The sequence below is a fragment of the Anthonomus grandis genome, chromosome 12 (assembly GCF_022605725.1).
Source record: "Anthonomus grandis grandis chromosome 12, icAntGran1.3, whole genome shotgun sequence".
Lineage (NCBI taxonomy): Eukaryota > Metazoa > Arthropoda > Insecta > Coleoptera > Curculionidae > Anthonomus > Anthonomus grandis.
The window spans coordinates 11,980,434-12,006,088 of NC_065557.1; the positions used below are offsets into that span (position 1 = coordinate 11,980,434).

Sequence of the window (25,655 nt, forward strand, 5' to 3'; positions counted from 1 at the left end):
TTTCCTATAGCCATGAGAAGTCTTTATTTATTAAAGTAATTACAAATCCTAGAACTTAATACATTTCCTAGATCACATTCTTCATATTATACATTATGGCACATCAAAAATATTAAAATATACATTGTATTTCATTTTAAAAAAAAGTAATATTCCTAAACGCAAAAACTGCTTAAAGATCATCGGGGATCCTCAATTGACTTCCACTCCTACTCAAACTTTTTAACTGAAAATCAAATAAAATGTCATTTATACGTTTTTCTGCTATCAAAGCATCAATCGGGTCCAATCTTCTTAGCTTGGCGGCTACGCATTTGCCGATTAGATCACATTCATCCTCCTCTATTAGCGAAACCGATCTTTTTTTGGTTATAGTTTCATATTCCGGATGTTTTTCTTGGTCCTGGATGTTATTTTCTTGCACCTCATCTACTTGTTGACTATCAGTCTCGTCCTGAAAAAAATAAGAATAAGACGTCAGTATTTTAACAAAAGTTTTAGTGATATTAAAAGTTGTGAAAATGGTGTTATTTAATAAAAAAAGTTGTTATATGCAGTTAACATTTAAAGTTATTTCAAGTTCAACTTTTTTTCTTCGGAAATGAACACTCTAATTTTTTATGTTAATCGAAATAATGGAAAATTTGATTTCATGTGACTTGTAAGTTAAATGTTTTGATGATAGAGCTAACTGTGAAGGCGATTCAATAAATTTGGATGAATCATATACACCAACTCCTATTTATCTTTCCTTAAGTGTGAAGTGTATATTTGAATACTTATTATAAGAAAATGTTTTTTTGTATATGTTTTATGGTATATTAAAAGCTGCAAGGCTCCTCTAGGTACAATTTAATGATATTTGAGGTACTCTTTTAAAAGGAAACTTAAAATTTAATTACCGATAGCATTTCCTCCTTGACAATGTCAGAGTATTTCAATTCTACAGAACTGCTAGCATCTTGCATATGTTGTTCTGACATGATCTGAAAATAACAATAGTAATAATTAACTTTAATGTAACCTAAATTGTAGAAAATTTTTCTGTTTCTCTTTTCAAGCCTTTTAACTTTTGTAACCATTATATCACCTGATATGCTCAACAAACGCAAATAAATTTGATGAGAGCATTTTTGTGCATCGGACAAGTTGTATAGGAATATTCTGAAATAGTATTACTCACATTCGTTAAATATGCTGAGAAGAGATAAAGTACCTATCTACTCTTAAGGCTAAAGGTATCGTGAAAGCACTGGGAGATTTTAACTTAAAGGTTTAAAACGAAAAACAACATTGAAGGACCATTGGTCAATTCGGAAGGACCATTTCTGAAGAAAAATATGCCCCTATGTTGAGTGGCACATCAAAGGTTATATATAAAAAAAATCTTTAGATGGTACACGCGCCTTTTTGGGGATCTGTGCATTGAAACTTTACCTAAAAATAAAAATGTTTTCTGCTTGGCCTTTAACAAATCCAAACTAGCTCTAATGCTAATAAATTCAAAACACTGTCTCTTCTTACTGATTTGTATTTATAGTTGCACAAAAAAAATTCAAAACCCAGATAAGGACAAAAAGACCACTGCGTTCAAAGTTCAACTTTTTTTCTTCTGAAATCTATTTTTTATGTTAACTGAAATTATGGAAAATTTGATTTCATGTGAGTCGTTGAAGTTAAATGTTTTGATGATAGAGCTAACTGTGAAGGTGATTCAATAAATTTGGTTGAATAATAGACACCAACTCCTACTTATATTTCCTTAAGTGTTAACTAGGTATGTCTTTATATTTAAATACTTATTATAAGAAAATGTTTTTGTATATATTTTATGGTATATAAAAAGCTACATATAGAGCTGGATCCTCTATGTGCTATTTAATGATATTTGAGGTACTCTTTTAAAAGTAAAGTTAAAATTTAATTACCGATAGCATTTCCTCCTTGACAATGTCAGAGTATTTCAATTCTATAGAACTGCTAGCATCTTGCATATGTTGTTCTGGCATGGTCTGGAAATAACAATAGTAATAATTAAATTTAATGTAACCTAAATTGTAGAAAATTTTTCTGTTTCTCTTTTTTCCTGATATACTCATTAAACGCAAAAAAATGTGATGAGAACATTTTTGTGCATCGGACAAGTTGTATAGGAATATTCTGAAATAGTACTATTCACATTCGTAGAATATGCTGAGAAGAAATAAAGTCTACCTATCTACTCTTAAGCCTAAAGGTATCGTGCAAGCACTGGAAGATTTTAACTTTAGGTTTAAAACGAAAAACAACATTGAAGGACCATTGATCAATTCGGAAGGACCATTGATTACCTACCTACAGGATGACTTAAAAACTTTTTCACCCTGTAGTTCCTAAACGGCCTAACCGATTTTGTAAAAATTTTGTATTAAACACCAATCAGGCATCTACCTACAAACATTTAAAAAGTAGCAAAGTTCCAGGGCCCGATTCAGAAAAAGGGCCCTTGAATTGAGCTTTTTGACTTTTTTCTTAACTACATACATTTCTGAAGAAAAATATGCAACTAGGTTGAGTGGATTGAGTAGATGGTACACATATCTTTTTAGGGATCTGTGCATTGAAACTATATCTAAAAATAAAAATGTTTTCTGCTTAGCCTTTAACAAATCAAAACTAGCTCTAATACTAATAAATTCAAAACACAGTCTCTTCTTACTGATTTTTATTTTTAGTTGCCCAAAAAAATTAAAAACCCAGATAAGGACAAAACTATAAATGGAGCGAATTCATAAAAGACATGTCAATGAAAGCGGGAATTAATTTTTTTTAAAAGGAAGAAAAACGTAGCAGATGGATGTCAACGCGTTAAAATCTATAAAATATTTTCAAAATTATTACCACTGATTTTTCTACATTTTTGCGCTTTTATAGGTTTGCAATCAAGCGGTGAATCAGTTGAGGGTTTTCTTTAATCTCGTCGCAATAGAAATTTATCCGATTTATTAATTGATCCCTAGTTTCGATTGGAACACTCTACAGTTTTTGTTTTAGATGCTCCCATAAAAAGTAATCTACAGGATTAAAGTCTGGCCAAGGATGTGGACATCTGCGTCCAATCCACCGATCAGCAAATTGTTAATCAAGATAATTTTGAAAATCAATTCCAAAATGCGCGGGTGTCTCATTTTGTTGGAAGTATATGCCTCTTAAATTTACTTCTTCTAACAATCCCAGTAAAATATTTTGAAGAAAATACACAACAGCCGTTAATCGTTCGGTGAAAAAATGTGGTCTAATTAAACGATCATTTATTAGGCCGCACCAAACCTTAACAGCAAAATTATGTTAAGAATTAGCCAATCGTATCAAATGTGGGTTTTCATTTGCCCATACGTGAGAGTTTCTTGAAATAAAGACTCCGGCCCTTGCGATCACATAGCAAATGCCAGTCTAGGAAAGTCTTTTACTTTTCTCTAATCTTTGTATTTCTTGTACATGGAAAGGGTATAAATTTTCATTTTTTGTAGGTAACCATGCTCGTGACTGTGGTACCGCAAATTGAGCAGAAATTCGCCTAGTGCTAATGGTGGGATCTTATTTCACAAGGTTGAGAATATTCTCTTCTTGAACCACGTTATTAGCACCCACTCTCACGCAATGTACTAAAAGTTATGGCAAACGTTCGGTGATTCGGAATTCTTTAATCCGTCGACTTTTGTATTCTTCTGCAGTAGCCCTTTGGTTACCATTACAGAATCTGTACACAAATACGATATGTGCATACTGAACATTTGTAAATAACGTCATTTTTACAATTGAAACGTATAAACTTTTTGCAGAATATGTGTAAAAATATGTCTGCTAGCAAAATCATGCTCGAGATACTGAACGAGAGGCTGAAAAATGTCATCCTCAGACAAATACCAGACAAGGACTTTGACAAGATAAAATGGTCGAAATTCTGTAAAACTTTTGCCGAGGTGGGAACAGCGAAGCTTCTGATACACCTAATTGGCGAAGGTATAATTGACTCATATTGATATTCTCTCTGACACCTTCTCGACTGCTGCTGGGTTGAGACAATTCTGCATTTTATCTCTCCTTCTCTTCCATATATATAGTGAATAAATTTTTAGGAAGATTATAGAGGAGACGTTACGGACTAGAAATCAATAATTTAAAGACTAAAGTAATGATTGTTGACCGTGCTGGCTATCAGTCATCGGTCAATCACTTTTAATATTTTGGATCTGTCGTCACCAGTACCGGAGATTCCGGAACTGAAATCCGTAGGCGTATCCGCTTCGATAAGGGTATCGCTATAGCACGAAACTCATAAGCGAAATTCACTCGTATCTGGAAGTACACTTCAAACACGTACACTTCAAACACCAAACTCAGGCTTATACGAACTTTTATTTTTTCCTAAGCGACTTATGCAGCAGAGACGTAGATAATGAAAATGGCAGACCATCAGAATTGACGCTCTAGAAATGTGGTGCTATAGAAGAGTGCTCCCAATTCCCTGGACAGTATATCGCGCCAATGAATCAGTTCTGAGACAACTGCGAATCAAAACCAGACTATCCACTTATGTCAGCCAGCAGTATTTAAAAAACTTTGGACACATTGCCAGGAGATGAGAGGCAATGGAGAAGCTGATCATACAAGGAAAAGTAAATGGACCAAAACCGAGAAGACCTTCATCGTCACGATGGGCACCACGGTCAGGATATAGAATCCTGGAGGAAAACTATTGATGGACTTACTACATGATGCGACCACACCCCTCGAGGCGTTGACGGATGAGGGATAAGTAGCAGTGAAAATGAGGACAGTTACCAAGAAAAACAAATCAAAATTCAATAGGCCAGAAGCGCTAAGAGATTTTTGCCAAGACCTAAGGCTAGAATGAAATATACGTCTTATTAGATACTGTGTCCCCTCGTATAATACGGACAGAAATCTGGATGTTGACGAAGATTGGCGTGAAGGAACTGGACGCATTTGAGATGTGTCTATATCGACAAATGCTGAGGATTTGTTGAGTAGAGAGAATAACTAACACAGTAAGGATGATCCGCTATATGTTGTATGCAGGTGATAAGACGTATGCATAAAGAAAGAGAAGTACTCCTAAGAATTAGGAGGAAAAAGAAACTATTATATATTGGACATTTCATGAGGGGAGAAAACTATTAAATATTGCAGTTACAAGGAAAAAACCAAAGAAGGAGACGAAACTCATGACTGAAAAACTTGAGGAGTAGTTTGTAAGAACCACGAACTGTTAAATAAATATGAAAGTTTGATTAAAATATCTGTCAATACTGGAGAGGCTTGTAAGAATAGTTTTACACACCCTGTTTACATATACCCTACCTCTGCCAACTCTTGACCACAATCCTGTTCATTCAAAAAACAAGCAGCCGTCTTTTGTCCGTTGTCGCACTCCTCTGACTCTTCCTCCGTCTCGACCAAGAACAACAACGCATCAAAATACCACAGTTTCGGCCGGTATACATCTTCAGGATTCGTTTCAGTCTCCTTCGACTTAAGATACTTTTTCAGTTCTTTCCGAAAGGACGTTCTCATATTGTTGATTTTCTTTACGACTTTGTCCCGGTTCGCTGTAGGATCCACCTCTTTTAATTTGTTGGCGAGCACATCGTATCCTCGATCTTTTTTATTCCGATCGTTATATTCTTTCGAACTCACTTTCCATAAGAACGGCATGTTTCTGTAAAGTTCTATGAATTCGCTGAGCATTTTTTTATACGCATCGATTTGGTACGCCATAACCGTTATGTTCGACTTTAGAAGCAACAGTTACGCGAACGAGAGAAAGCGCTGAACTGAACTATCGAGTTGGGCGATTCGTCTGTCGGTCGGGGAACAATCGTGGTCGTTCGCAAGCCAAACGCTTACCATCAACAGTGGAAGGTCATTCATTATACAAATCGTGTTTTCGTTCGTTACTTATAGGAAACCGCATAGAGGCGAAATTTTGCAACGTCGCGCGTGTAGGAGTGCGTGCAACAGAGCACTGCCCCGGCCGGCCCGAGGACCGAGGAGGACGGGATTAGTAAACATCTGACTTTCGTGGGAGCTGCGTCGTTTGGCGACAAAATGTCCCAAAATATTACGCGAAAATCCAAGCATTTTTAAAATATCTATTCTAATGCGGGTTTTACAGACATGAAAATGTGTAAAACCCGCATAGAATTGTAATCTTAAGATGTTTAATATGCTGTGTTTTGCATAATGAAAATTAAAGCGTTATTCTAATAAAAAATAAAATATCAACTCTGATAAAAATATAATAAAAAATCAGAAATAAAACTTTAATAAACAATCTTTACAACATATCATTTTTTTAAATAAAAGGCACAAATAAACCGCCTTCTTTCGCTAAACAAAAACTTAACCTATCGTAAAAGCTATTTCGCACCTCCAAAAGAGTTGGTCAGGTAAAATGGAATTGGCACCTTCGACAATTTTAGTTCGCAACTCCTCTAAATTTGTTGGCCTACTAAACTCATGCTTGTAAATAATCTCCTTAAGGTTACCCCACAGATAAAAGTCATCTGGAGATCTAGGAGGCCATTTAATATCGCCAGTCCCACTAATAAGGCGGTTAGGAAAACTATTTGGTAAAAATTCTTTTACCCTAGCCGCGTTATGAGCAGGACAGCCATCTTGCTGAAAATAAACCGATCCCAGGTCTACATCAGGTAGGATTTGAATGGCAGGAAGAACTTGGTTTTGCAGCAACTCAAGGTACTTTTGGGCGTTTAAAGTGCCATCAATAAAAAATGGCCCTATAACATTGTCGCCCAAAATACCTGCCCAAACATTCAATTTCTAAGGATACTGGGTACGAAACTGAAAACTTCTGTGCTCGTTTTTCTGAGACCATTCTTCATTATTCCAGTGTGTTTGTTTGCAATTTAAGTCTCCTCCTATTAGTGCTTTTTCATGGTTTATTAATAATGCCAGCTTATTAGTGTTTATTTATCCATAAGGCATATTGCATGCAGTGCCTATTCTGATGTTATTCGTTTCTAGAGCTATGGATTCAATATCTTCTGTGTTTATATTCAACTCTCTGAATTCAAGATTATCCCTGAAATAAAGAGCTACAGCCTCCGCCAAATTTTGTGTTCAGACTCTATCTCTGACTTCTTTTAAGAGACATTGGAATTCGTTCAGGTTTTCGTTTACATTTACATTATTAATATTAATATTAATATTATTATTTGCATTAGAGGCGCTGGGCACGCTTTGGTTTGGAAGGCTTGGAAAATTTGTTTCATATTTTGTTATTTGATTGAAATGTTTTTGATTTGCTATTCTCGATAAAATCAATTATTACCGGGTACTTTAAGCAATTATAGCTGTGGGCTTTCCCAAATAAATTGCACATTTTAAATACTCTTTTAATACTACATTGGACAACACTTTAAGGAATTTTGGTACCCTTTTCCAGATGTTTCAATTCTTGGCAGCTCTAGCATTGTATGTGTGTGTCTGTTCTTTTTATTTTTATTATAAGTTTTGTTTAACTGTAAAATTAAATTCTGAGAAAACTAAATGTATGATTATAGGTACTAAGAATAATTATAAAAAATTACTGATAAGAGTTTTATAATAAGTTTTGAAGGTGAAACTATTGAACATATATGTACAAGAAAGTACTTCTATCTAAACACACAATTAAATTTTAGACATCATGTTCAGTATATTGAAAAGAATAACAATCCACATAATTATCTTCTTGGACCAGAAAGGTTATTTACAACACAATTATTTTGCAGCAATTTAATTAAAGAGATTTTCTTTAACAAGAGAGATCTACAATATGTAGATCTCTCTTGTTATCTTGTAAGCAGGACGATATAAATAGATTCCAGGTACAGCAAAATAAAGTTATGCGAATATTTTTAGGCTGTGGTAAATATACGCCAATAAAATATGCAGACTATGCTTAATTGGCTTTCAGTTAGGCAAAATATTAAAAGGCCAAAGGTAGTATTGATTTTTAAAATTCAACAGATCTTATTACCATCATCCCAGATGTATATAGATCCGCACGGAGCGGTTTTAAAGTTTTCTCGCTATCTGAAGCAAAAGGGCTGCTAAAGAAAGCACTATAGTTTTGAGGAACTGCATTACTCTTCAGATATTTTTGGTTTTCGGTCCGGAAGTCCTCATTGTTGAAATGGTTTTTACAAATGTATTTACCACGTAAGCTTTCAACTGGAACTCCAGTCAACTTAGCGTTTCCTAAAATATTTAAAAGAATCTTAATAGTTAATAAAGCATAGACGGGCAAAAAAAACAATAGTAAAAACTATTTAAATACGTTTTTATAATGAGTTTAGTTGTGACATTTGTCCTTTAAAGTTTTTGATTTTATAAAAATTGCACGTGCATATTGAAAGATATTTTACAAAAGTTTTATTAAAGATATTTTTTGATATTTTAGAAAAGAATTAAACAATTGTTTTTTTTGGAATTGGAAAAGATATTTGTTTAAATATTAATAGCACAAGAAGCGAACTTGTACTTTTACTTACCCGAATTTAATATCCATTGATTGCAAATGTCCTTAAGTTTCACTGGAAACCTAAACATCCTAACGGTAGAATTTCTGCGTGAATTGTCACAATTAAAATATTCACATTTATTTCCACATGGACGTTTTTTAGCACTTATTTTATCCATTTTTAATTTAAGACTTTAAAATGAAGACTTTAAAGACACAACTGCGAAAATATTTTTCTATAATAACACACTAAGGAAAAAAGACCAATTGGGTTTTTGGGTATTTGGAATGCTCTCATTCGTCGAGAGCAGGTCATGTGAGCGTGGGAAAAACCCAATATCTAATTTCGGATTTTGGGTATTTCCTTGATCATACTTATTGTATAATTAACATTTACAATTTCTACATTGATATACATTTTATGAAACAAAAATATAATTAAGGATGCTTTAAATTTATTCTGTTATTATAACTATAGAACTTACTATAGAACTGCTTTTAATTGAAATATAAATTTAATTGACATACATATACTTTAAGTATGTATCTATAGTTCCCTCCATCAATAATCTATTTTGTGGTTTCTTTTATCAAGTATCAATGTAAACTTCGTTAAATGTAAAAAAACCTCTTGGTCAATACCCCAACCAGGACACACTAAATTTATAAATTTAACTAAATACCCAAGATCCAAAATCCTTTATTACCCGCCGTAACGCAGAGGCACGCAACGAACCGGGATGCTCAATTTAGCAACATAGATTAATAATTCTGGCTTGGGATGCTAGAGCTCACTCAGGTCAGCATCCTTTTAGGCAGAGTTGCCAGATTAGGGGATTTTCCCCAAAAATCAGGGATTTTTTTTTATTTGGGTATTTATTTTTATGGGGATTTCTGCTGAGGAAAATAATTTTCCTTTGGGGTATTTAAGCGGATTTAAGATTTTATCACTTACAATTCAAACTCCAAACTTTCCGAATATATTATATTCTTGAAATTATTCTACATAAATTTTAATTTTTATTAAATGCAAACATCGTGGCGCTCATGTTAATGCAATAATGGCCGTTCACAACAACGAAAAAGCAGTCATTCGAGAAAGATGTAAAGATTTTTTAATTACTCTCTGTCTTCAAATTCAATGCCGACTATCATTAAACATTGACATTTTGGAAAAAGTTGCCTTTTTTGCCCAGAAAATGCCACGTCACAAAAATTAGAATACCTGACACAACAACTTTAGCCAGTCATTTTAAAAATCTAATCTGCCATGATATTGATTCCACTGTTAACGAGTGGAATGCTCTTCACGGAATAGAGTGGACACCTTCAGAAGATCCTGAGACTTTTTGGATTGAAGTCCAAAATAAAAATGCCGTAGGTGAAAATCGGTTTCTGAATATTTCAAAATTAGCTTTATCACTTCTTTCTTTACCATTCTCTAACGCTGCAGTAGAACGGGCGTTTTCAATAATGTCTATAATTAAAGATAAATTACGAGACCCACTTTTAGTTACGAGTGCGGATGCCATAATGAAAGTACGATTTGATCTTGTAAGTAGCAGTTGTGTAGCTTTTCTACAATCAAAAGCCATGCTTAACAAATTTAATTCTGACATGTATATTGAACATACATATAGAAGTATGAATTATACCAAGACTTTTTACCTTTTATGTATTTATATTTTCTTATGTATTTTTGTGTTCATTGTTGTATTTGTGTGTCATTTAGAGTAAGCCTCGATCATTTGGTCTCCTTTTTATAGTTGTCACAAAATGCAACTTGAAAGAGTCCAAAAGAGGTTTACCCGGTACTGTTCCTACAAGTTGAATATGCAGGATAACCTACTTGACATGGAGGCAATATTGGGACTTCAATCGTTGGAATCTAGAAGGATTCAAAGTGACCTCAGCTTTATGTATAAGGTTATTCATGGGCTTATTGATTGCCCTGCTCTCATCAACAGCTTTAATTTAAAGGTCCCTGCACGCACCCTAAGGAGACATGAACTATTTGCTTTACCAATCTGTCACTCCAACTATTCTTTACATTCTCCAATCTGTCGTAGTCTTGCCTATTTAAACTCTCACTCTGAACGTGATCCATTTGCGAGCTCACTCTCTGGATTTATTGGTCAACTGGGTCAAATATTTTAATTTATTGTTTTCTTATTGTGTTTATTTCTTGTGTATATGTTTTGAAGACTGTCTAATTGTGTCCGTGATAGTAGTTTTATTATGTTAATTATACATCTTTTACTTTATTTAATATTGTAACCAAATCTTTTGTAAAATGGGGTTTCCCGTATATTGATTGAATAAATGAATAAATGAATACTTAGATATTAGTTTTATGTTATTTGTGTCTTAGTTTTAGACCAACAGACCAACGATCTTTTGTGTAAACTTTTGTTTATTTAGGTACTATTATGTTTATTCTAAGTCGTAATAATATAGTGTATTATTAACATTGTATAGGTACATTAAAATTTATTTTTCTACTTTTGGGGATTTATTCGTTAAGCATCCTATTTTTGGGGATTTTATGGGCATGTAGAACACATTTTATTTTGAGAAAAATCGATTGAATTTACTATTATTATTATTTAAAAAAAAATGGGGATTTTTGCTTTTGAATCCAAATAGGATTTATTTATAGGGGATTTTAAAATAACAATTGGGTAAATTCCGCTGACTTATCTGGCAACCGTGCTTTAAGGGTCCCCAAATTTAACATTGGAGTATTTATTTATCTGGTGCGGAGCTATAGGCACAGATGTAAATAGCTCCGTGCGATTTACATCTGTGCTATAGGTATACATCTGTGCCAGCATATTTTAAGTCATAATAAAAGAGCCGGTATCCATTTATATAACATACAACAAAACTTTAAAAATCATTATTCTAGGAGGGATTATGCCTTTTAAATGATTTGCCAACAAACATAAAATCATCGTCAAACCACAGCATAAAGAAACCAGCAGTCGCACTTCAATAAAAATACATTGGCTTGAATAAGCGAGGTACAATAGTGATGGTACAATAGACAATTTATATATAAATTTTATTTATAATTTTTATATGAAATAAAAATCAATTTTTACTTTTATGTATTTATTTTTTCCAATGCCCAACATCATAACATAAACCTATTTGCATAATATATCTAACACACAATAAACAAAAAAATAAAATAAAATTTTCTATAAAAATTTAATCCACAAAAGTCAAGGTACTCTTAATTTGTGTAAATCAAAATATGCAAGTATCTTTTAAATTTATTGTTATTTTGTTATTTGCTAATAAGAACATTCCTCTAATACTATTCTGGCATTCGTTTTCAGTATTCACTAGAATATTTCTTCTTAACTTTGACTGGTAAATACAGTGATAATCATGGGAAGAACCGAATTAAGTGTCAGTGAGCGGAAAATTATTATTAATTTGCATAGAGAGGGAAAATCATACACCAAAATTGCAGAAGTGATTAAAAGAAGCAGGTCCACTATACAAAAAGTAGTAAATCGTTTTCAAAATGAAAACAGAATTGAAAATAAAACGCGAACAGGACGTCCTCGGAAGCTGTCAGAGCGCGAATCCCGGTACATATTAAATGAAATTAAGAAGGACCCAAAGAAAAGTGCCATACAAATATCATCAGAGTTAAGAGAAATGTTTGGAGTATCTGTTCATGAAGAAACTGTTCGCCGGAAACTTAACCAGGGTGGATACAAATCCTGTAGTGCACGTAAGAAGCCCCATGTTAGCGATATTAATAGAAAAAAGAGACTGGAATTCGCTGAAAAGTACAAGTCTATTGAACTTGATTTCTGGGATAAAGTTATCTGGTCAGATGAAAGTAAATTTAACATTTTTGGGTCCGATGGTCGTGTCAAGGTGTGGAGGAAACCCGGTGAAGCTCTTAATCCGAAAAATACAATCAAAACAGTGAAACATGGAGGAGGTGGAGTAATGGTTTGGGGTTGCATGGCAACTTCAGGTGTAGGAAATATTGTTTTTATCGACGAAACAATGGATCAAAAAGTATACTTAAATATTTTAAAAGAAAATTTACGTGCCAGTGCTGAAAAATTAGGGTTGCATGAGAACTATTACTTTCAACAGGATAACGACCCTAAGCACAAAGCTTATACAGTACGTCAGTGGTTGGTTTTTAATACTCCCCATCTGCTGGAAACTCCTCCCCAAAGTCCCGATCTTAATCCTATAGAACATTTATGGGATGTTTTGGGGAGAAAAATTCGGCAACATGTGATTCATAATAAATCAGACTTAAAACAGGTAATTTTAGAAGAGTGGCCAAAAATATCCAACGATGTGACGAAAAAACTAGTTCATTCAATGCCAAATCGCTTAAAAGAGGTTATTAAACTGAAGGGTTTTCCCACGCGTTATTGACAGAACTTTATTAGCCCATAGTCTGAAATGTACCTTGACTTTTGTAGATTAAATTTTTGTAAGAAATTTTATTTTATTTTTTTATTTATTGTATGTTAGATATATTATGGAAATAGGTTTATGTTATGATGTAGGGCATTAGAAAAAATAAATACATAAAAGTAAAAATTGATTTTTATTTCATAAAAAAATTATAAATAAAATTTGTATTGTAATTCTCTATTGTACCATGACTTTTCTGGGCCACTGTACATAGTACAAATATTTATTTTTTAATAATAATAAAGTTCATACATTAACAAAATATTTAAACAAAAATAAACATCGCATTTCTACATCTAACAACGACGATATAGAAGAATACGTGCAGGAAGTTAATTAGGTATGTACCATAAATTTAAGAGACCATTATTTGAGTAATTTTAAAACAAAAAGTTCATATAAACATATGTCCAGAAATTCTTCGTTCTCAATATACAGGGTGTTAAAATTTAACAACAACTAAAATATACGCCACTGACTTTAGTGCAATTTTTATTATGTTCTGTGGATTATACAAATAAAACTTTTTTGTCTCTTGAATTTTTTTCGTATCTTGCTTAGTTAATAATAAATTCCAAAAGAAACTTTTCCCCAAATTCCTTGTGTGATCCAGGGATATGCGATTAAGTGGACTTTTTTTTTCTCGAAAAATAAGCAAGATACGAAAAAGTTGTATTTGTATTTGAGTAAATCAAATAAGATATTAAAAATGGCACAAAATTCAGGTGCCCCAATTTTTTTGCCACAAATATTTCTTCAGGTCCCGTTCGAGATTACACTGAACCTAATAAATTTAATCATGTTAGGGGTAAATTAGCTCCTTAATGTTATAAATAACACCGCCAGAGAACTTGCGGACCTATGTTCATATGAACTTTTTGTCTGAAAATTACTCAAACAATCGCCTGTTAAATTATTTATGGTACATACTTAATTAACACCCTGTATAGTAACGCTATTTTTATTATAGTACGCGTACTTTAGATTAACATCTGACTACATAGTAGTTTAAGGATTTAAACTAATCATACAAATAAAGTAATATTTCAAAACAAATAGAAACTCTTAGACCAATAAATAAAGACAAATATTTGGCAACAATTCAAAACAATTTTAACATCTGCAAATTTTTGTTATATTATTAAGTACCAACTAAAGTAAAAGTATACAATTTTGCAACTCTTTTAAATATGGCAACACTGTTAAAATGGCAGAATTATAAATAATTTCCTTAAAAATCCAAAAAAAAAATTACATTGCTGCAACTTTAATTGATACTTAATTATGTTATTTAAGCCATACAGCCAAATTTGCAACTATTAAAAACTTTGGCAAAGTCAATTATTTTGCTTCATTAATAATTTTTGACATACCCCTCTTTTAATACTGTTTTGGGAAATATATACTGACGCTGTTCATATTTTGATTTGCAAATTTGGATAAATCTTTCTTAGTGTCAACAGAACTAGATGTAAGATTTTCCATAAGCGAAATTTTATAACCTATATTTTTTTTTAACTTCTAAATCGGCAAAAATATATCTTGCTGTTATAGAAAACAATTGCAAATTTACATAACTATTGGTATTAATAATGGAAGGTAGTATACAGTTTTGCAACAATGTTAAATTTTTTTTCTTAAAAGTTACACAAAAAAATATTAATGAAGCACTAAACACTTTGGCAAAGTTATTTATTTGACTTTGCCATAGTGTTTAGTAGCTGCAACTTTGGCTTTATATCTTAAATATACCATAGTAAAGCGTCCATTAACTTTGTAGCAGTGTTTTTTTTTTACAAATTTATTAATACATTTAGATTTTCGCCATTTTAACAGTGTTTCTGAGCTTAAAAAGAGTTGCAAAATTTAATACTTTTATTTTAGTTGGTACTTAATAAGCAACGTAACAAAAATTCGTAGATGTTGGAATTTTTTTATCTATACAGGTTTTAGGTTTGTACGAACTGTGCATCACGCTATTTCAATAAATAATATTTAGAACAATATATAATATATCATTTACTTATTTCTCCAAATAATTAATTTCCTATTTCTATTGGGAACCTTAAATTGAATATTTATATGTTTTATTGTGTAATATATCCTAAGCCTTGCATATAGTTTAGCAAGATATTTATAGGGAAAACTTTGACAGGGATGTGTGTATTCCACCGTATTAAACACATTGATTAATTTCAGCACAATATTGTCTTGAATTGAAAAGTCTTCAAAATTTTTTTGAAACAAATTTTCCAAGCATGTGACATATCGAACAAATGTTTTATTTGACATATAGAGGCTTCCAAATGGTTCAATTTCAGTATGACTGTAAGCTTTTAGATAACAAAATAAAGAGCTCTCATCTATTTCGTCACATTCTCTTGCGTAAGTTTCACATTTGTCACACGAATGAATTGATAGGCATTTTTTAATAAGATATCCACAAATATAACGAGTAAAATTTTCTATCAGAACATTACAGTTATAATAATCCGTTGGCATATCTATTGAAGGCTGATCGATTGGTGCTTCATTTATGTCATTGTTACTTATGTCCACAATTTTCAAAAGAATTTCGGTATTATCTTTTTCACAATTTTCTGATCCCGAGTGAATCATATCCAAACAAAAGCTTTTTTTGAATGCCCTTATAAACTGTATGGAAGTTGGATTAACAGAGTTCCCACCTTGTTGCCTTACCGACCCAAAAAAAATTTCTAAACAGTCCTGGTTAACTCTTCGAGTCAATAAAAATCTAATTTCATTAGATTCTAATATGTCCCATAAATGCAACATTCCATTAATAGATAATTTCCAACCATGAACACATTTGATTGTTTTTGTTATATCATCCCCTTTCCAGTTTAAAACATGCAAATTGTTAAACATGTCTAAACACTCTAGCAGATATTTCTTTTGTGCAATATCTCCATTGTAGGCCTTGTGATATTCTGTTGGTCCTGTGGACGATGATGAATTCAACATATCGAAAAGATTAATAATTTTTCTAACAAATTGTTCAGTTGCTTTTGCACTGGGTGGTAGATGGCCAAACCGAATATAAAGATTCATTCCAGTAGCAACTGCATTACTGAATAATTGAGAGGCATACTTGACCTTCATTTTGTCGAAATTTCCAGGAGAAATATGTGAATCAGTCAATTTGGGGGCTGCTCTAACCGAATATTGTTTATCATGTTTATAAAATGTTTTGATAAATTCCCATAATATGATTTCCTCATTTATAATAAACTTGTATTTCATAAAATTATTTCTGAGCGCTTTTAATAAATAAGGGACATCAAAAAGAAAAACGATTTTTAACTCATTGTGGAAAAAATATGGCGAATCTGAAGACACATTTAACAATTTAGACAGCTGGATATTGTTTGATCCCATATCTGATACTACCCCGACCACTCTTAAAGTAATTTCATTTAATTTGGAAATGACATTTAGAATTATTTCTTTTAAGTTTTTACCAGGACACGTGGAATTAACGAAATAGTAGGCAATAGGTTGTTTTCAGTTGTTGCACAAACCTCGAACCATTATAACAGTTGCTGCTAAAGCAGGTTTGAAATCTCTTTTATTTTTAATACCGAAATCTTCAAAACCTATTATTTTATCTGTTTTAGTATTATAAAATAGGTTTGCTTTAATACTCATTTCGTCAACACAGAGTATACATAATTAATCTAACTTTTGGAAACTATTAACCTTTTTTTTAAGGGTTTCAAAAACGAAATCATTTATCCCAGGCTGCAAAATAATGTGCATGATAAATTTCTGTAAAGTTTTAACGCTTGGTAAACAAAATGTAGCGCTTAAAGAATTTTGTATAATTTTGGTCCTGTAAAATATAAACTGAGGCAATAATTTTTGAAATCGTTCGAATATCTTTTACCTTTAGGTTTCTTGAAACTTTGTTTAACTTGAATATTGATAAAATTAGCTAACTCTTTGGACGGGCAAAGTTTATGTGTTAATTTTGCATAATCCTCCAAAGTAATGGATTCTAACAGACTGTCTGAACTAACTTCATTTGTTCTAGCTATTTTCTTTTTTAAATTGTACCGTACGTTTTCCAAATGCCTCAACTTCCTTTTCAGTCTATTTTTTCTTGGAGTGCTTGATGATAAACTTAAGTCCGTTTGAGTTTGGTGGGATTGCGCAGTAACGAGGCAAGATCTACTAACAGAAGCCACATCAGATGAATGTGGGAAGGTTTTAACTAAATCTGAATAAAATGAATAAAGTTAGTTACAAATACCAGATGTAAATATTTTTCAAAATGTTTACCTTGGCATAATTCTTTGGTTGAATGCGAAGATGTGCTTTCTAGTGCACAAAACAAAGTTCCTACAGAAGCTACATCGGATGATTGTGGTAAAGTTTCATCTAAAATTGAATAACATGTATAAAGTTAATTATAAATATCGCACGTAAATATTTTCAACATTTTTACCTTGACATAATTCTTTCGTTGAATGTGAAGATGTGTCTTCTAGCGTTGGAGAAAAAGTTATAACAGAGGTCACATCGGATGAATGTGGAAAAGCTTCATCTAAATCTGAAGAAAATGTTTAACATTAGTTTAAAATACTCAATGTAAATATTTTTCAAAATTTTTACCTTGGCATATTTTTCTGGTTGAATCTGAAGATGTGCCTTCTGCGAATAAAGTGGGCACTGCATTTTTTTGTAGTCTGTTGTGCAAATCGTTTAGAAACATCTTGTTTTCAAAATGCCTCCCACAAATTTTATAAGAAAGAGTATGGAGGTTCTCCTTTGTTATCAAATCTTCTCTGCCAGAAGCAATTGCCCAAATCCTTGCCCTGAAGTAAAAAAAAAAATTTACCGCCGAGCGCAACATCGTAGTAAAATAGTTGTCATCCTGTATATCCATAGAGAGACTGATTAAAAATATGCTAAAAACGGATTATTGTTGGGCACACAAGTACGCAACTTTTTTTTTATTTACCCGACCCTGTATTTCTAAAGGTTTCCGATTATTCTATTCCTATATTTATCCCCCCCTTGTACCTCATTTGATTCTAATCACCCTGCATAGATCTGTTTTTTCTCTATTATATAATACGAACTAATTATTATAAATTATATTAATCATGATATTCATGATAACTTATTGCTATGTACTTACCTTTCTGATTCTCTCGGAAATCTAAAAAAACTCAAATCACAATTATTTGAATTGTTCTTACATAAAACAGCCGCACAACGACTCATTCCCCGCGATTCTGTAGCCATTTTAATAAAAATCCCAATACAAACACACAAAAGTTTTTATAAAAAACGCTACGCTTTGTAAAAACGCTATCAAAATAGTAACTAAGTACGGCGCTGAACTAAGCGATACACCTATGAACACAGTTCGATAAACACTGAGCTCGGCATCCGGAGAACATGGCTGCGGTATGGCTAAGGATGCTATTAGTTCGCTTACAAATTCGAGCGGAGTGCGACTGCTGGTTTCTTTATGCTGTGGTCAAACATTAAGGTATTTACTCGATTAGTTGATAACTATATCACCGAACAATAACAGGACAATAACAGGACTAGAAGGTTCACTTAACGCTCCGCCTCTTCTTATGCCTATCTCACTCGAATATCGGACGCTACTCTTTTTAAGTCTCTCGAAGTCGCTCCCGAGCGAAATGCATATACCGGCTGTCTGATATAGCATATTTAAAGTAGTATAACAGTTGTCTCAAAGAGTAGCTATTTGTAGGTAGAATTACTATACTGTGCTAGAACGTTATAGCGATTGTTTTGCGATTTGGTTTTATTAGGGATTTTATTAAGGATTCTGATAATTCTGATTTTATTAAGGATTCTAATAAAATGCCACGAATGTGTTGTGTTAATAGATGTTTGACTAGAGAAGGGACAGAAATATCATTGTTTCGGTGGCCCAGTGATGAACATAGGTAAGAATTTATAGAATTGTTTTAGTATAATCGTATATAATCGTATAGTTTTGAATGATAATTTTTTTAATATTTTTATTTTATGCATAATAGAGGGTAATAATATTATTAAAATGAGAGACAATAATAATAATAATATTTTTTTTTCATATTCGTCAGTATAAAAGAAATTGTAAATGATATTTCTAGATGTCTTTATTCTTGGGGATTTGTTAATAATCATAGGTATACCAATATGACTCCAGAAGAATGTAGTAATAAATTAAAAGTCTGCGAATTACATTTTCCTCAAAAAACCTTAATACGTAATACCGTAAGAACAAATCTGCTGTATAACGCTGTCCCGTCAAAAAATGTATGGCAAAATAGCGGAGAAACTAGTGTGTTCATTTTTTATACAGATAAATTTACCTTGATTTATTTGATGAATTGTAACAATTTGTTATAAAACATTATTGTTAAGATAAAATAAGAAAATTAATATTTCAGGTGAGGCTAGAAGATTAAAAGAACCAAAAGCAACACAAACAAGTGTAGAACAAGTATTATTCAGCAATGAAACAGATTAAGATTACTGTTAATGTCGTTTTTCTTATTTTTTAGTTATATGATTGTATGCATGTAATGTATAATATAATAATTTAGGATATGTTATAATTATGATCTTCAATCAATTAAACAGTTTAAAATATTTTCTTTTTTATTTAAATACCTACAACTAAAACAGAATGGGTCACAATAATATTAATTATATAGTTTGATTGTTTTGAAACACCCCGGTAAGTGAACCTTTATTTTATTTTGATAGCCAACGCCTGCATTACCCTCGTACGAGCCGACACAGCTGAACACTTGCGTGGTTTTTTTGCGATCGGCGGCTCGTATTTGAGAGCGCTACTTCAAACACCCGACCGAGAGTGGGACTTCTAGTCTTGTTATTGTTGGGTGACTATATTTTAGGATTATAATAATTACATACGTTTTGTGTCAATATTAGAATTGATTGAATTTAAATGATAATTGTATATTCAGATTCAACTAGCAAAGTACTAAATAAACAGCATATCATTTCAACCCCATACTTTAATGGCATATAAACTTTTTTGGTGATCTTGATACCTAAGATCAGATGCTTTAAAAAACTGACCTTACAAAAACTATAAAATAGACGACTATAGCAAAGTCTGTATTTCAACTTGTTGATATATATATATACACGGTGATTCATTAATATTGCACGAAAATGAAATGCCGGTTTTTTTGGGTTAAATTATGACGAAAAGTTCCTATAAACATATGTCCGAAAGTGCTTCGTTTCCGAGATACAGGGTGTTCAAATTTTCTTAAAAAATCGATTTTTTATTAATATCTAAGAAATGCCTTTGCTGTTTGCAATGTCATTCACACCATTTCTGGAAATCTTAATAATGTATCTTTTTGACATATGACAGTTGATTTGTTATTCCAGGGACGTGCCCACGGGGTAAGCGGGTTAGGTTTTTTGTACAAAAAATAGCACCTAGTAGATTTTTAGAACCTCCTGTACATTTTTTGGATGACGCAACTAAAGATGGAATTGTTTCAACTCTTGGGTGTTTTTCGTATCTCCCTCCGTTTTCGATAAAAAAATTAAGAATTGCTTTTTTGCATCCCTCTGTAAAAATACAAGTAAATGCTTTTAAATCACGCGAAAGCAAAGAAATAATTTTGTTCCTAAAATGTAATACTTACCTATTCATAGTGTCGAATATCAAGTACAGCATTAACAACTGCTGATCTAAAAAATACTGCGGAATGTTGAAATTGTAAATACGTATTAAACAAAATTTAGTAAATACTATTATCGTTTTAGTTTTTGTCGCATTCTTTTCGTTGCTTTGAAAATGCAATAAATAAAATACCAGTTCATTTAACATTACTAGGTGTGGCTCAGTGATAAGGTGTTGTTTTTTTCCTGTCAAGTAGACAATTTCCTCATTTTTGTCTAAAATGGAGTACACTTATAGTGAAATGTGCGATATGCACTTTGTGTATGGTCTTGCTAATGGTAATTCACAAGCAGCGAGGCGTATTTACGCGGACAAATACCCTAACCGAGTACTTCCTCATAGTCAAATGTTTACTCGCCTCCATCAACGTCTCAGAGAAAGTGGAAGTTTTAAAAAACTTACAGTCGACAATGGACGACCCCGCACAGTTGCAACCGCAGAAGCTGAAGAAGCAGTGCTCCACGAAATCGAGGATAATCCTTCAACGAGTACAAGACAGATTGCTGCCACTTTAAACATTAGTCAGCCAACAGTGTTTAGAATACTGAAAAATCAGCTTTTGTACCCGTATCACATCCAGCGGGTACAAGCACTTTTGCCAGACGACTATCCTCATAGAGTGGCTTTCTGTCGATGGTTACAACAAAACATTGTAGAAAATCCTCCTTTTTTATCAAAAATACTTTTCACGGACGAAGCTAATTTCTCCAGGAATTCGATAATGAATTTCCATAATAATCACATTTGGGCAGATGAAAATCCACATGGAATAAGTGAAAGTCGCCATCAACACCAATTTTCACTGAATGTTTGGGTTGGAATCATTGAAGACCACTTAATTGGTCCTTTCTTTTTGCAACAAAGGTTAAGTGGAGAAGTGTATCGGCGTTTTCTTCAAGAGGAGTTGCCAACACTATTAGAAAACGTCCCGCTTGACTTAAGGTACCAAATGTTTTTCATGCATGATGGCGCTCCGGCGCATTTCAGCTTAATTGCTCGACAGTATTTAGATAGAGTATATCCCAATCGTTGGATAGGTCGTGGAGGTATACAACCCTGGCCTGCGCGATCTCCCGATCTAAATCCAATAGACTTTTTCCTCTGGGGCCACCTCAAGCAATTAGTTTATACCACCCCCATCGAAAATGTTGAAGAATTAAGAAATCGTATTATTGCAAATTGCGATATTATTCGAAACACGCCAGGGATCTTTGAACGTGTTCGCCAGTCAATGCGTCGCAGGACAGACGGATGCATTGCAGTTGGAGGAACTCATTTTGAACAACTCTTATAGCGTACGTTTCTTAGTCCATAGCTTTTCATTCCTTCATCAATTTACTAATGTTTATTCTAAGAATTTAATTAATGTACCTAAGTTTAATTAAAACTATTTTTCAACAGGTAGTACAGTTAATGTCATGTCAAAATTCCAAATTACCGTATTTACTATTCTTCACCCTGTAAATCGATAAGTAGGCATTTTATTATGTTTATTTAAGTTTTTTCAAACGTTTGCATTAAACTAATTTTTTTATCGAAAACGGAGGGAGATACGAAAAACACCCAAGAGTTGAAACAATTCCATCTTTAGTTGCGTCATCCAAAAAATGTACAGGAGGTTCAAAAAATCTACTAGGTGCTATTTTTTGTACAAAAAACCTAACCCGCTTACCCCGTGGGCACGTCCCTGGAATAACAAATCAACTGTCATATGTCAAAAAGATACATCATTAAGATATCCAGAAATGGTGTGAATGACATTGCAAACAGCAAAGGCATTCCTTAGATATTAATAAAAAATCGATTTTTTAAGAAAATTTGAACACCCTGTATCTCGGAAACGAAGCACTTTCGGACATATGTTTATAGGAACTTTTCGTCATAATTTAACCCAAAAAAACCGGCATTTCATTTTCGTGCAATATTAATGAATCACCCTGTATATATATATATAGACTTTGACTATAGAATACGACTATATTATTACGACTTATAGAGGTTCTTGTACTACTTGAAAATTTTATTCAGGCTTTAACAGCTTGGACTTTAGTCCATCAAGAGTAAATAAATTCACCCTAACAAAGAAGTAATTTCCTTCATGCAAAAATCGATAAAACAGGTCAGAAAACCCTTTGGTCCTCGAAAGAAACATGCCGAAATTCGACACACCGCACCCATGGGCTTAACAGAAATTATATTGGAATTTCCTTTGTCTGCTTTGTTGTTCACCCTATACGAAACGTAAACACGACAGGGCAACACAGCTGATCTAATCAAAGCACATGGCTATAACGATATGGCAGCGTTGCAATAGTTTGGTTGTTAGGAGGCAATTCTTGAGCAGAGTGAGTGAAAAAAGGTTTTAGGGTATTTGAAACTGAATTAAAAATATTAAATTTTATAGATGCGCAATCTCTTTAATAAGTCTTAATCCGTATCAGGTTTTCATGATAAAATAAATGTTAGTCTGACTCTGATTCGAAATTGATGCAACCGTAAAATTTAACATCATCGGATTTTGATTGGAATAGCTGTAGAAACAAACCGTTATCATGCTAGAAACAAATGGTTATCAGATCAGATTTAAAATTAATGTAATAATTCCGGTACCATAAATACTAATTTTATGTAACTACCCAACTAGTACGTTATATACGTTATATAGCGTAATATCTTGCGATATACTGTTTTTGTTATTCTAGATATATTTGTTTGCAACTCGTAAATAATATACAGAGAATATATCAATCCTGTTATAATGTTATCTATCATATGTCAGTATGACATATTTAACCAATCCCAATATAACATCTAATATTGCTCTTGCAACGTCAGTCTAACGTTTAAGTGAAATTTACTTAAAGATCTGCAACCATCTTTTATATATTTTATGCTTGGTCAGTCTCTGTTTCTCTTCTACTGGTCGAGTTAGGTCTGATTTAATCAAGCAGTATTTACAGTTTTTCTCGTAAGTTTTCTGTATTTGTGTCTCCTTTTTGCGACTTTTTGGGTTCTAATAGCTGCCACTCCCACGTCTGTCCACTATCAGTTGGTGAAAGTTGAGGTTTGATTAGAAAGGTAGGTTAGCATTTAGATAGTATAAGTTTAAAATTTGTTTTAACTCGAAATTGTTAGAATTTCAAGCGATAGGCCATGCCATATCTAATAGTATATATTGTTTGTTTAATTGCCATATTACTGATAAGATATTTAAATAAAAATGTATGTATCTGCTTTTAATAGATAAGGTTTTTATTTATACTTTACATAAATACAATAAAAAGGTGAGGTAGGCAGGCACGACTTAATATTTTTTTGAGTAAGATTTTTAAATGCCAATATTCATAGAATAGCCAAACTCAAAGGCGATTTGGATTTGAATCTATATATACAGCAGTCTATAAAATTTTATTTAAATTTATAAAATACAATTTATTGAAATCAAAAGAAATACCAAATTGTGTGATCATTTATCTTGTAATTATCAAGTTAGCACGGTATTTATTTTTCTTCATACCTAATAGCTTTGACTTTAAATTTTAGCTTAAAACAACTTTCAAAAAGATAATTTCTTGTTTTAGGTGTGGTGCATCAAAAAACGAAAGTGCTCCCGAAAAGACTTTGAGATAATAGACAAATACAAAAAAACTTGTTGCTCTCTGATTCCAGGCATACCAATAATGCAATTTTTTTTCAGACATATACACTACAGTGACCGCGATAAAATAAGTTTCGTCTCGGTCCTAAAACACAAACAAAATGCATTTTTGGAAAATGGCGTTACGGTTTTGTTTCATAAAAATACCTTAATTATGACAATTATTAAATCAATGATGAAAAGGGTTAATGAATGTAGATTCGCTAACTATGCTGTCGTGTTGCATACAGCCCAGACTAAAGTCCAGAGTTTAGAAAAGTGATTTTTGCAAAAACTGATGAAGAATGTACGGAATATTTTCGGAGTTTGATAAAATATTATTGTCAAGAAAATTATAAACATTTGAAAACATACCTCAAGACGCTTTGGAAACGTCGTCAATTCTAGTGCTTCAATAACCGCTGTGACTCAATTACTCGAGAGACGATTACTAATAATTACGTTGAGTCGTCCATTCGTATATTTAAAGACGTTATGTATTAGAACATTGTCGATCTTGTAATGTCTGTGCGTTAGTTGACTTTATAGCCGAGGTATTTGAAACTTACCACAAAAGGCCAATTCAGAATAGTTGGCAATATACTAGCCGCCTAGTATATTGCCGACACAAAGTAGCATATTTAAAGTTTACTAAAAAAATTGATGGTTCATGCATTACTTAATTTACAAAAAATGTTTATCTCGTGACATCGCAATCGGACAAGCAACTTTGTCTACACTAGATACTGATATTGCTAATTCAATTTAAGAAAAATGTGGAATTGAGATTCACACGGTCCAAATATTAACTACCGATGATAAAAAAGAATTAGCTTTAAGAGAGAATATACCTGCAGATTTTTTTAAAGATATGAATGATATTCATATTGAATCTGCAGAAATATCAGAAGATATACAAAAAAAAGTGTGGAAAAAAGAAGAAATAAATATACCTATTACAGTCTTTAAAAGAGTCAATTGAAAAACACGATTTCAAAAAAAATCATCTCTAGGCTGTTAAAAATCTTAGCCAAAATTACAACTCGAGCACAGGCAGGACGTTTTTTGGTGGGAATAAAAAGTGTTGATTAGCCCTAGGCTAGACTTAGCCTTTGTACATTTTGTTATAATAAAGGCATTATTAATTTATTTATTTATTTAAAAAAAGTGTAATTCAGCCTGCTTCAGTATCGTCTCGCCAATCTAGACCAGGCTTGCATTCAGCAAATGCAAAAAGAATTCAAGCTGATCGTCAAACAAGTATAGAATTATGAAAAAGACCTGGAAAACGTTAAAGAAACCTTGTC

General features: G+C 32.5%; 1 protein-coding gene across 7 annotated transcripts; it reads right to left on the reverse strand.

Annotated features, from left to right (window-relative positions):
* LOC126743057 (uncharacterized) lies at window positions 1-24,862 on the reverse strand. 7 transcript variants are annotated; one of them, XM_050449983.1, is made up of 8 exons: window positions 24,724-24,862; window positions 17,627-17,829; window positions 17,460-17,564; window positions 17,294-17,392; window positions 17,074-17,231; window positions 1,929-2,012; window positions 903-986; window positions 1-454 (listed from the first exon to the last, which is right to left on the reverse strand). In XM_050449983.1, the coding sequence occupies exons 2-8, from the start codon at window positions 17,724-17,726 to the stop codon at window positions 173-175; spliced, it is 912 nt and encodes a 303-aa protein (XP_050305940.1). In that variant the 5' UTR covers window positions 17,727-17,829; window positions 24,724-24,862; the 3' UTR covers window positions 1-172. The 7 variants fall into 7 exon arrangements, with proteins under 7 accessions (XP_050305940.1, XP_050305938.1, XP_050305939.1 ...); XM_050449981.1 differs by lacking the exon at window positions 24,724-24,862 and having other exon boundaries at window positions 17,627-17,897; XM_050449982.1 differs by lacking the exons at window positions 903-986; window positions 24,724-24,862 and having other exon boundaries at window positions 17,627-17,908.
* Between the last annotated feature and the right edge of the window lie 793 nt (window positions 24,863-25,655).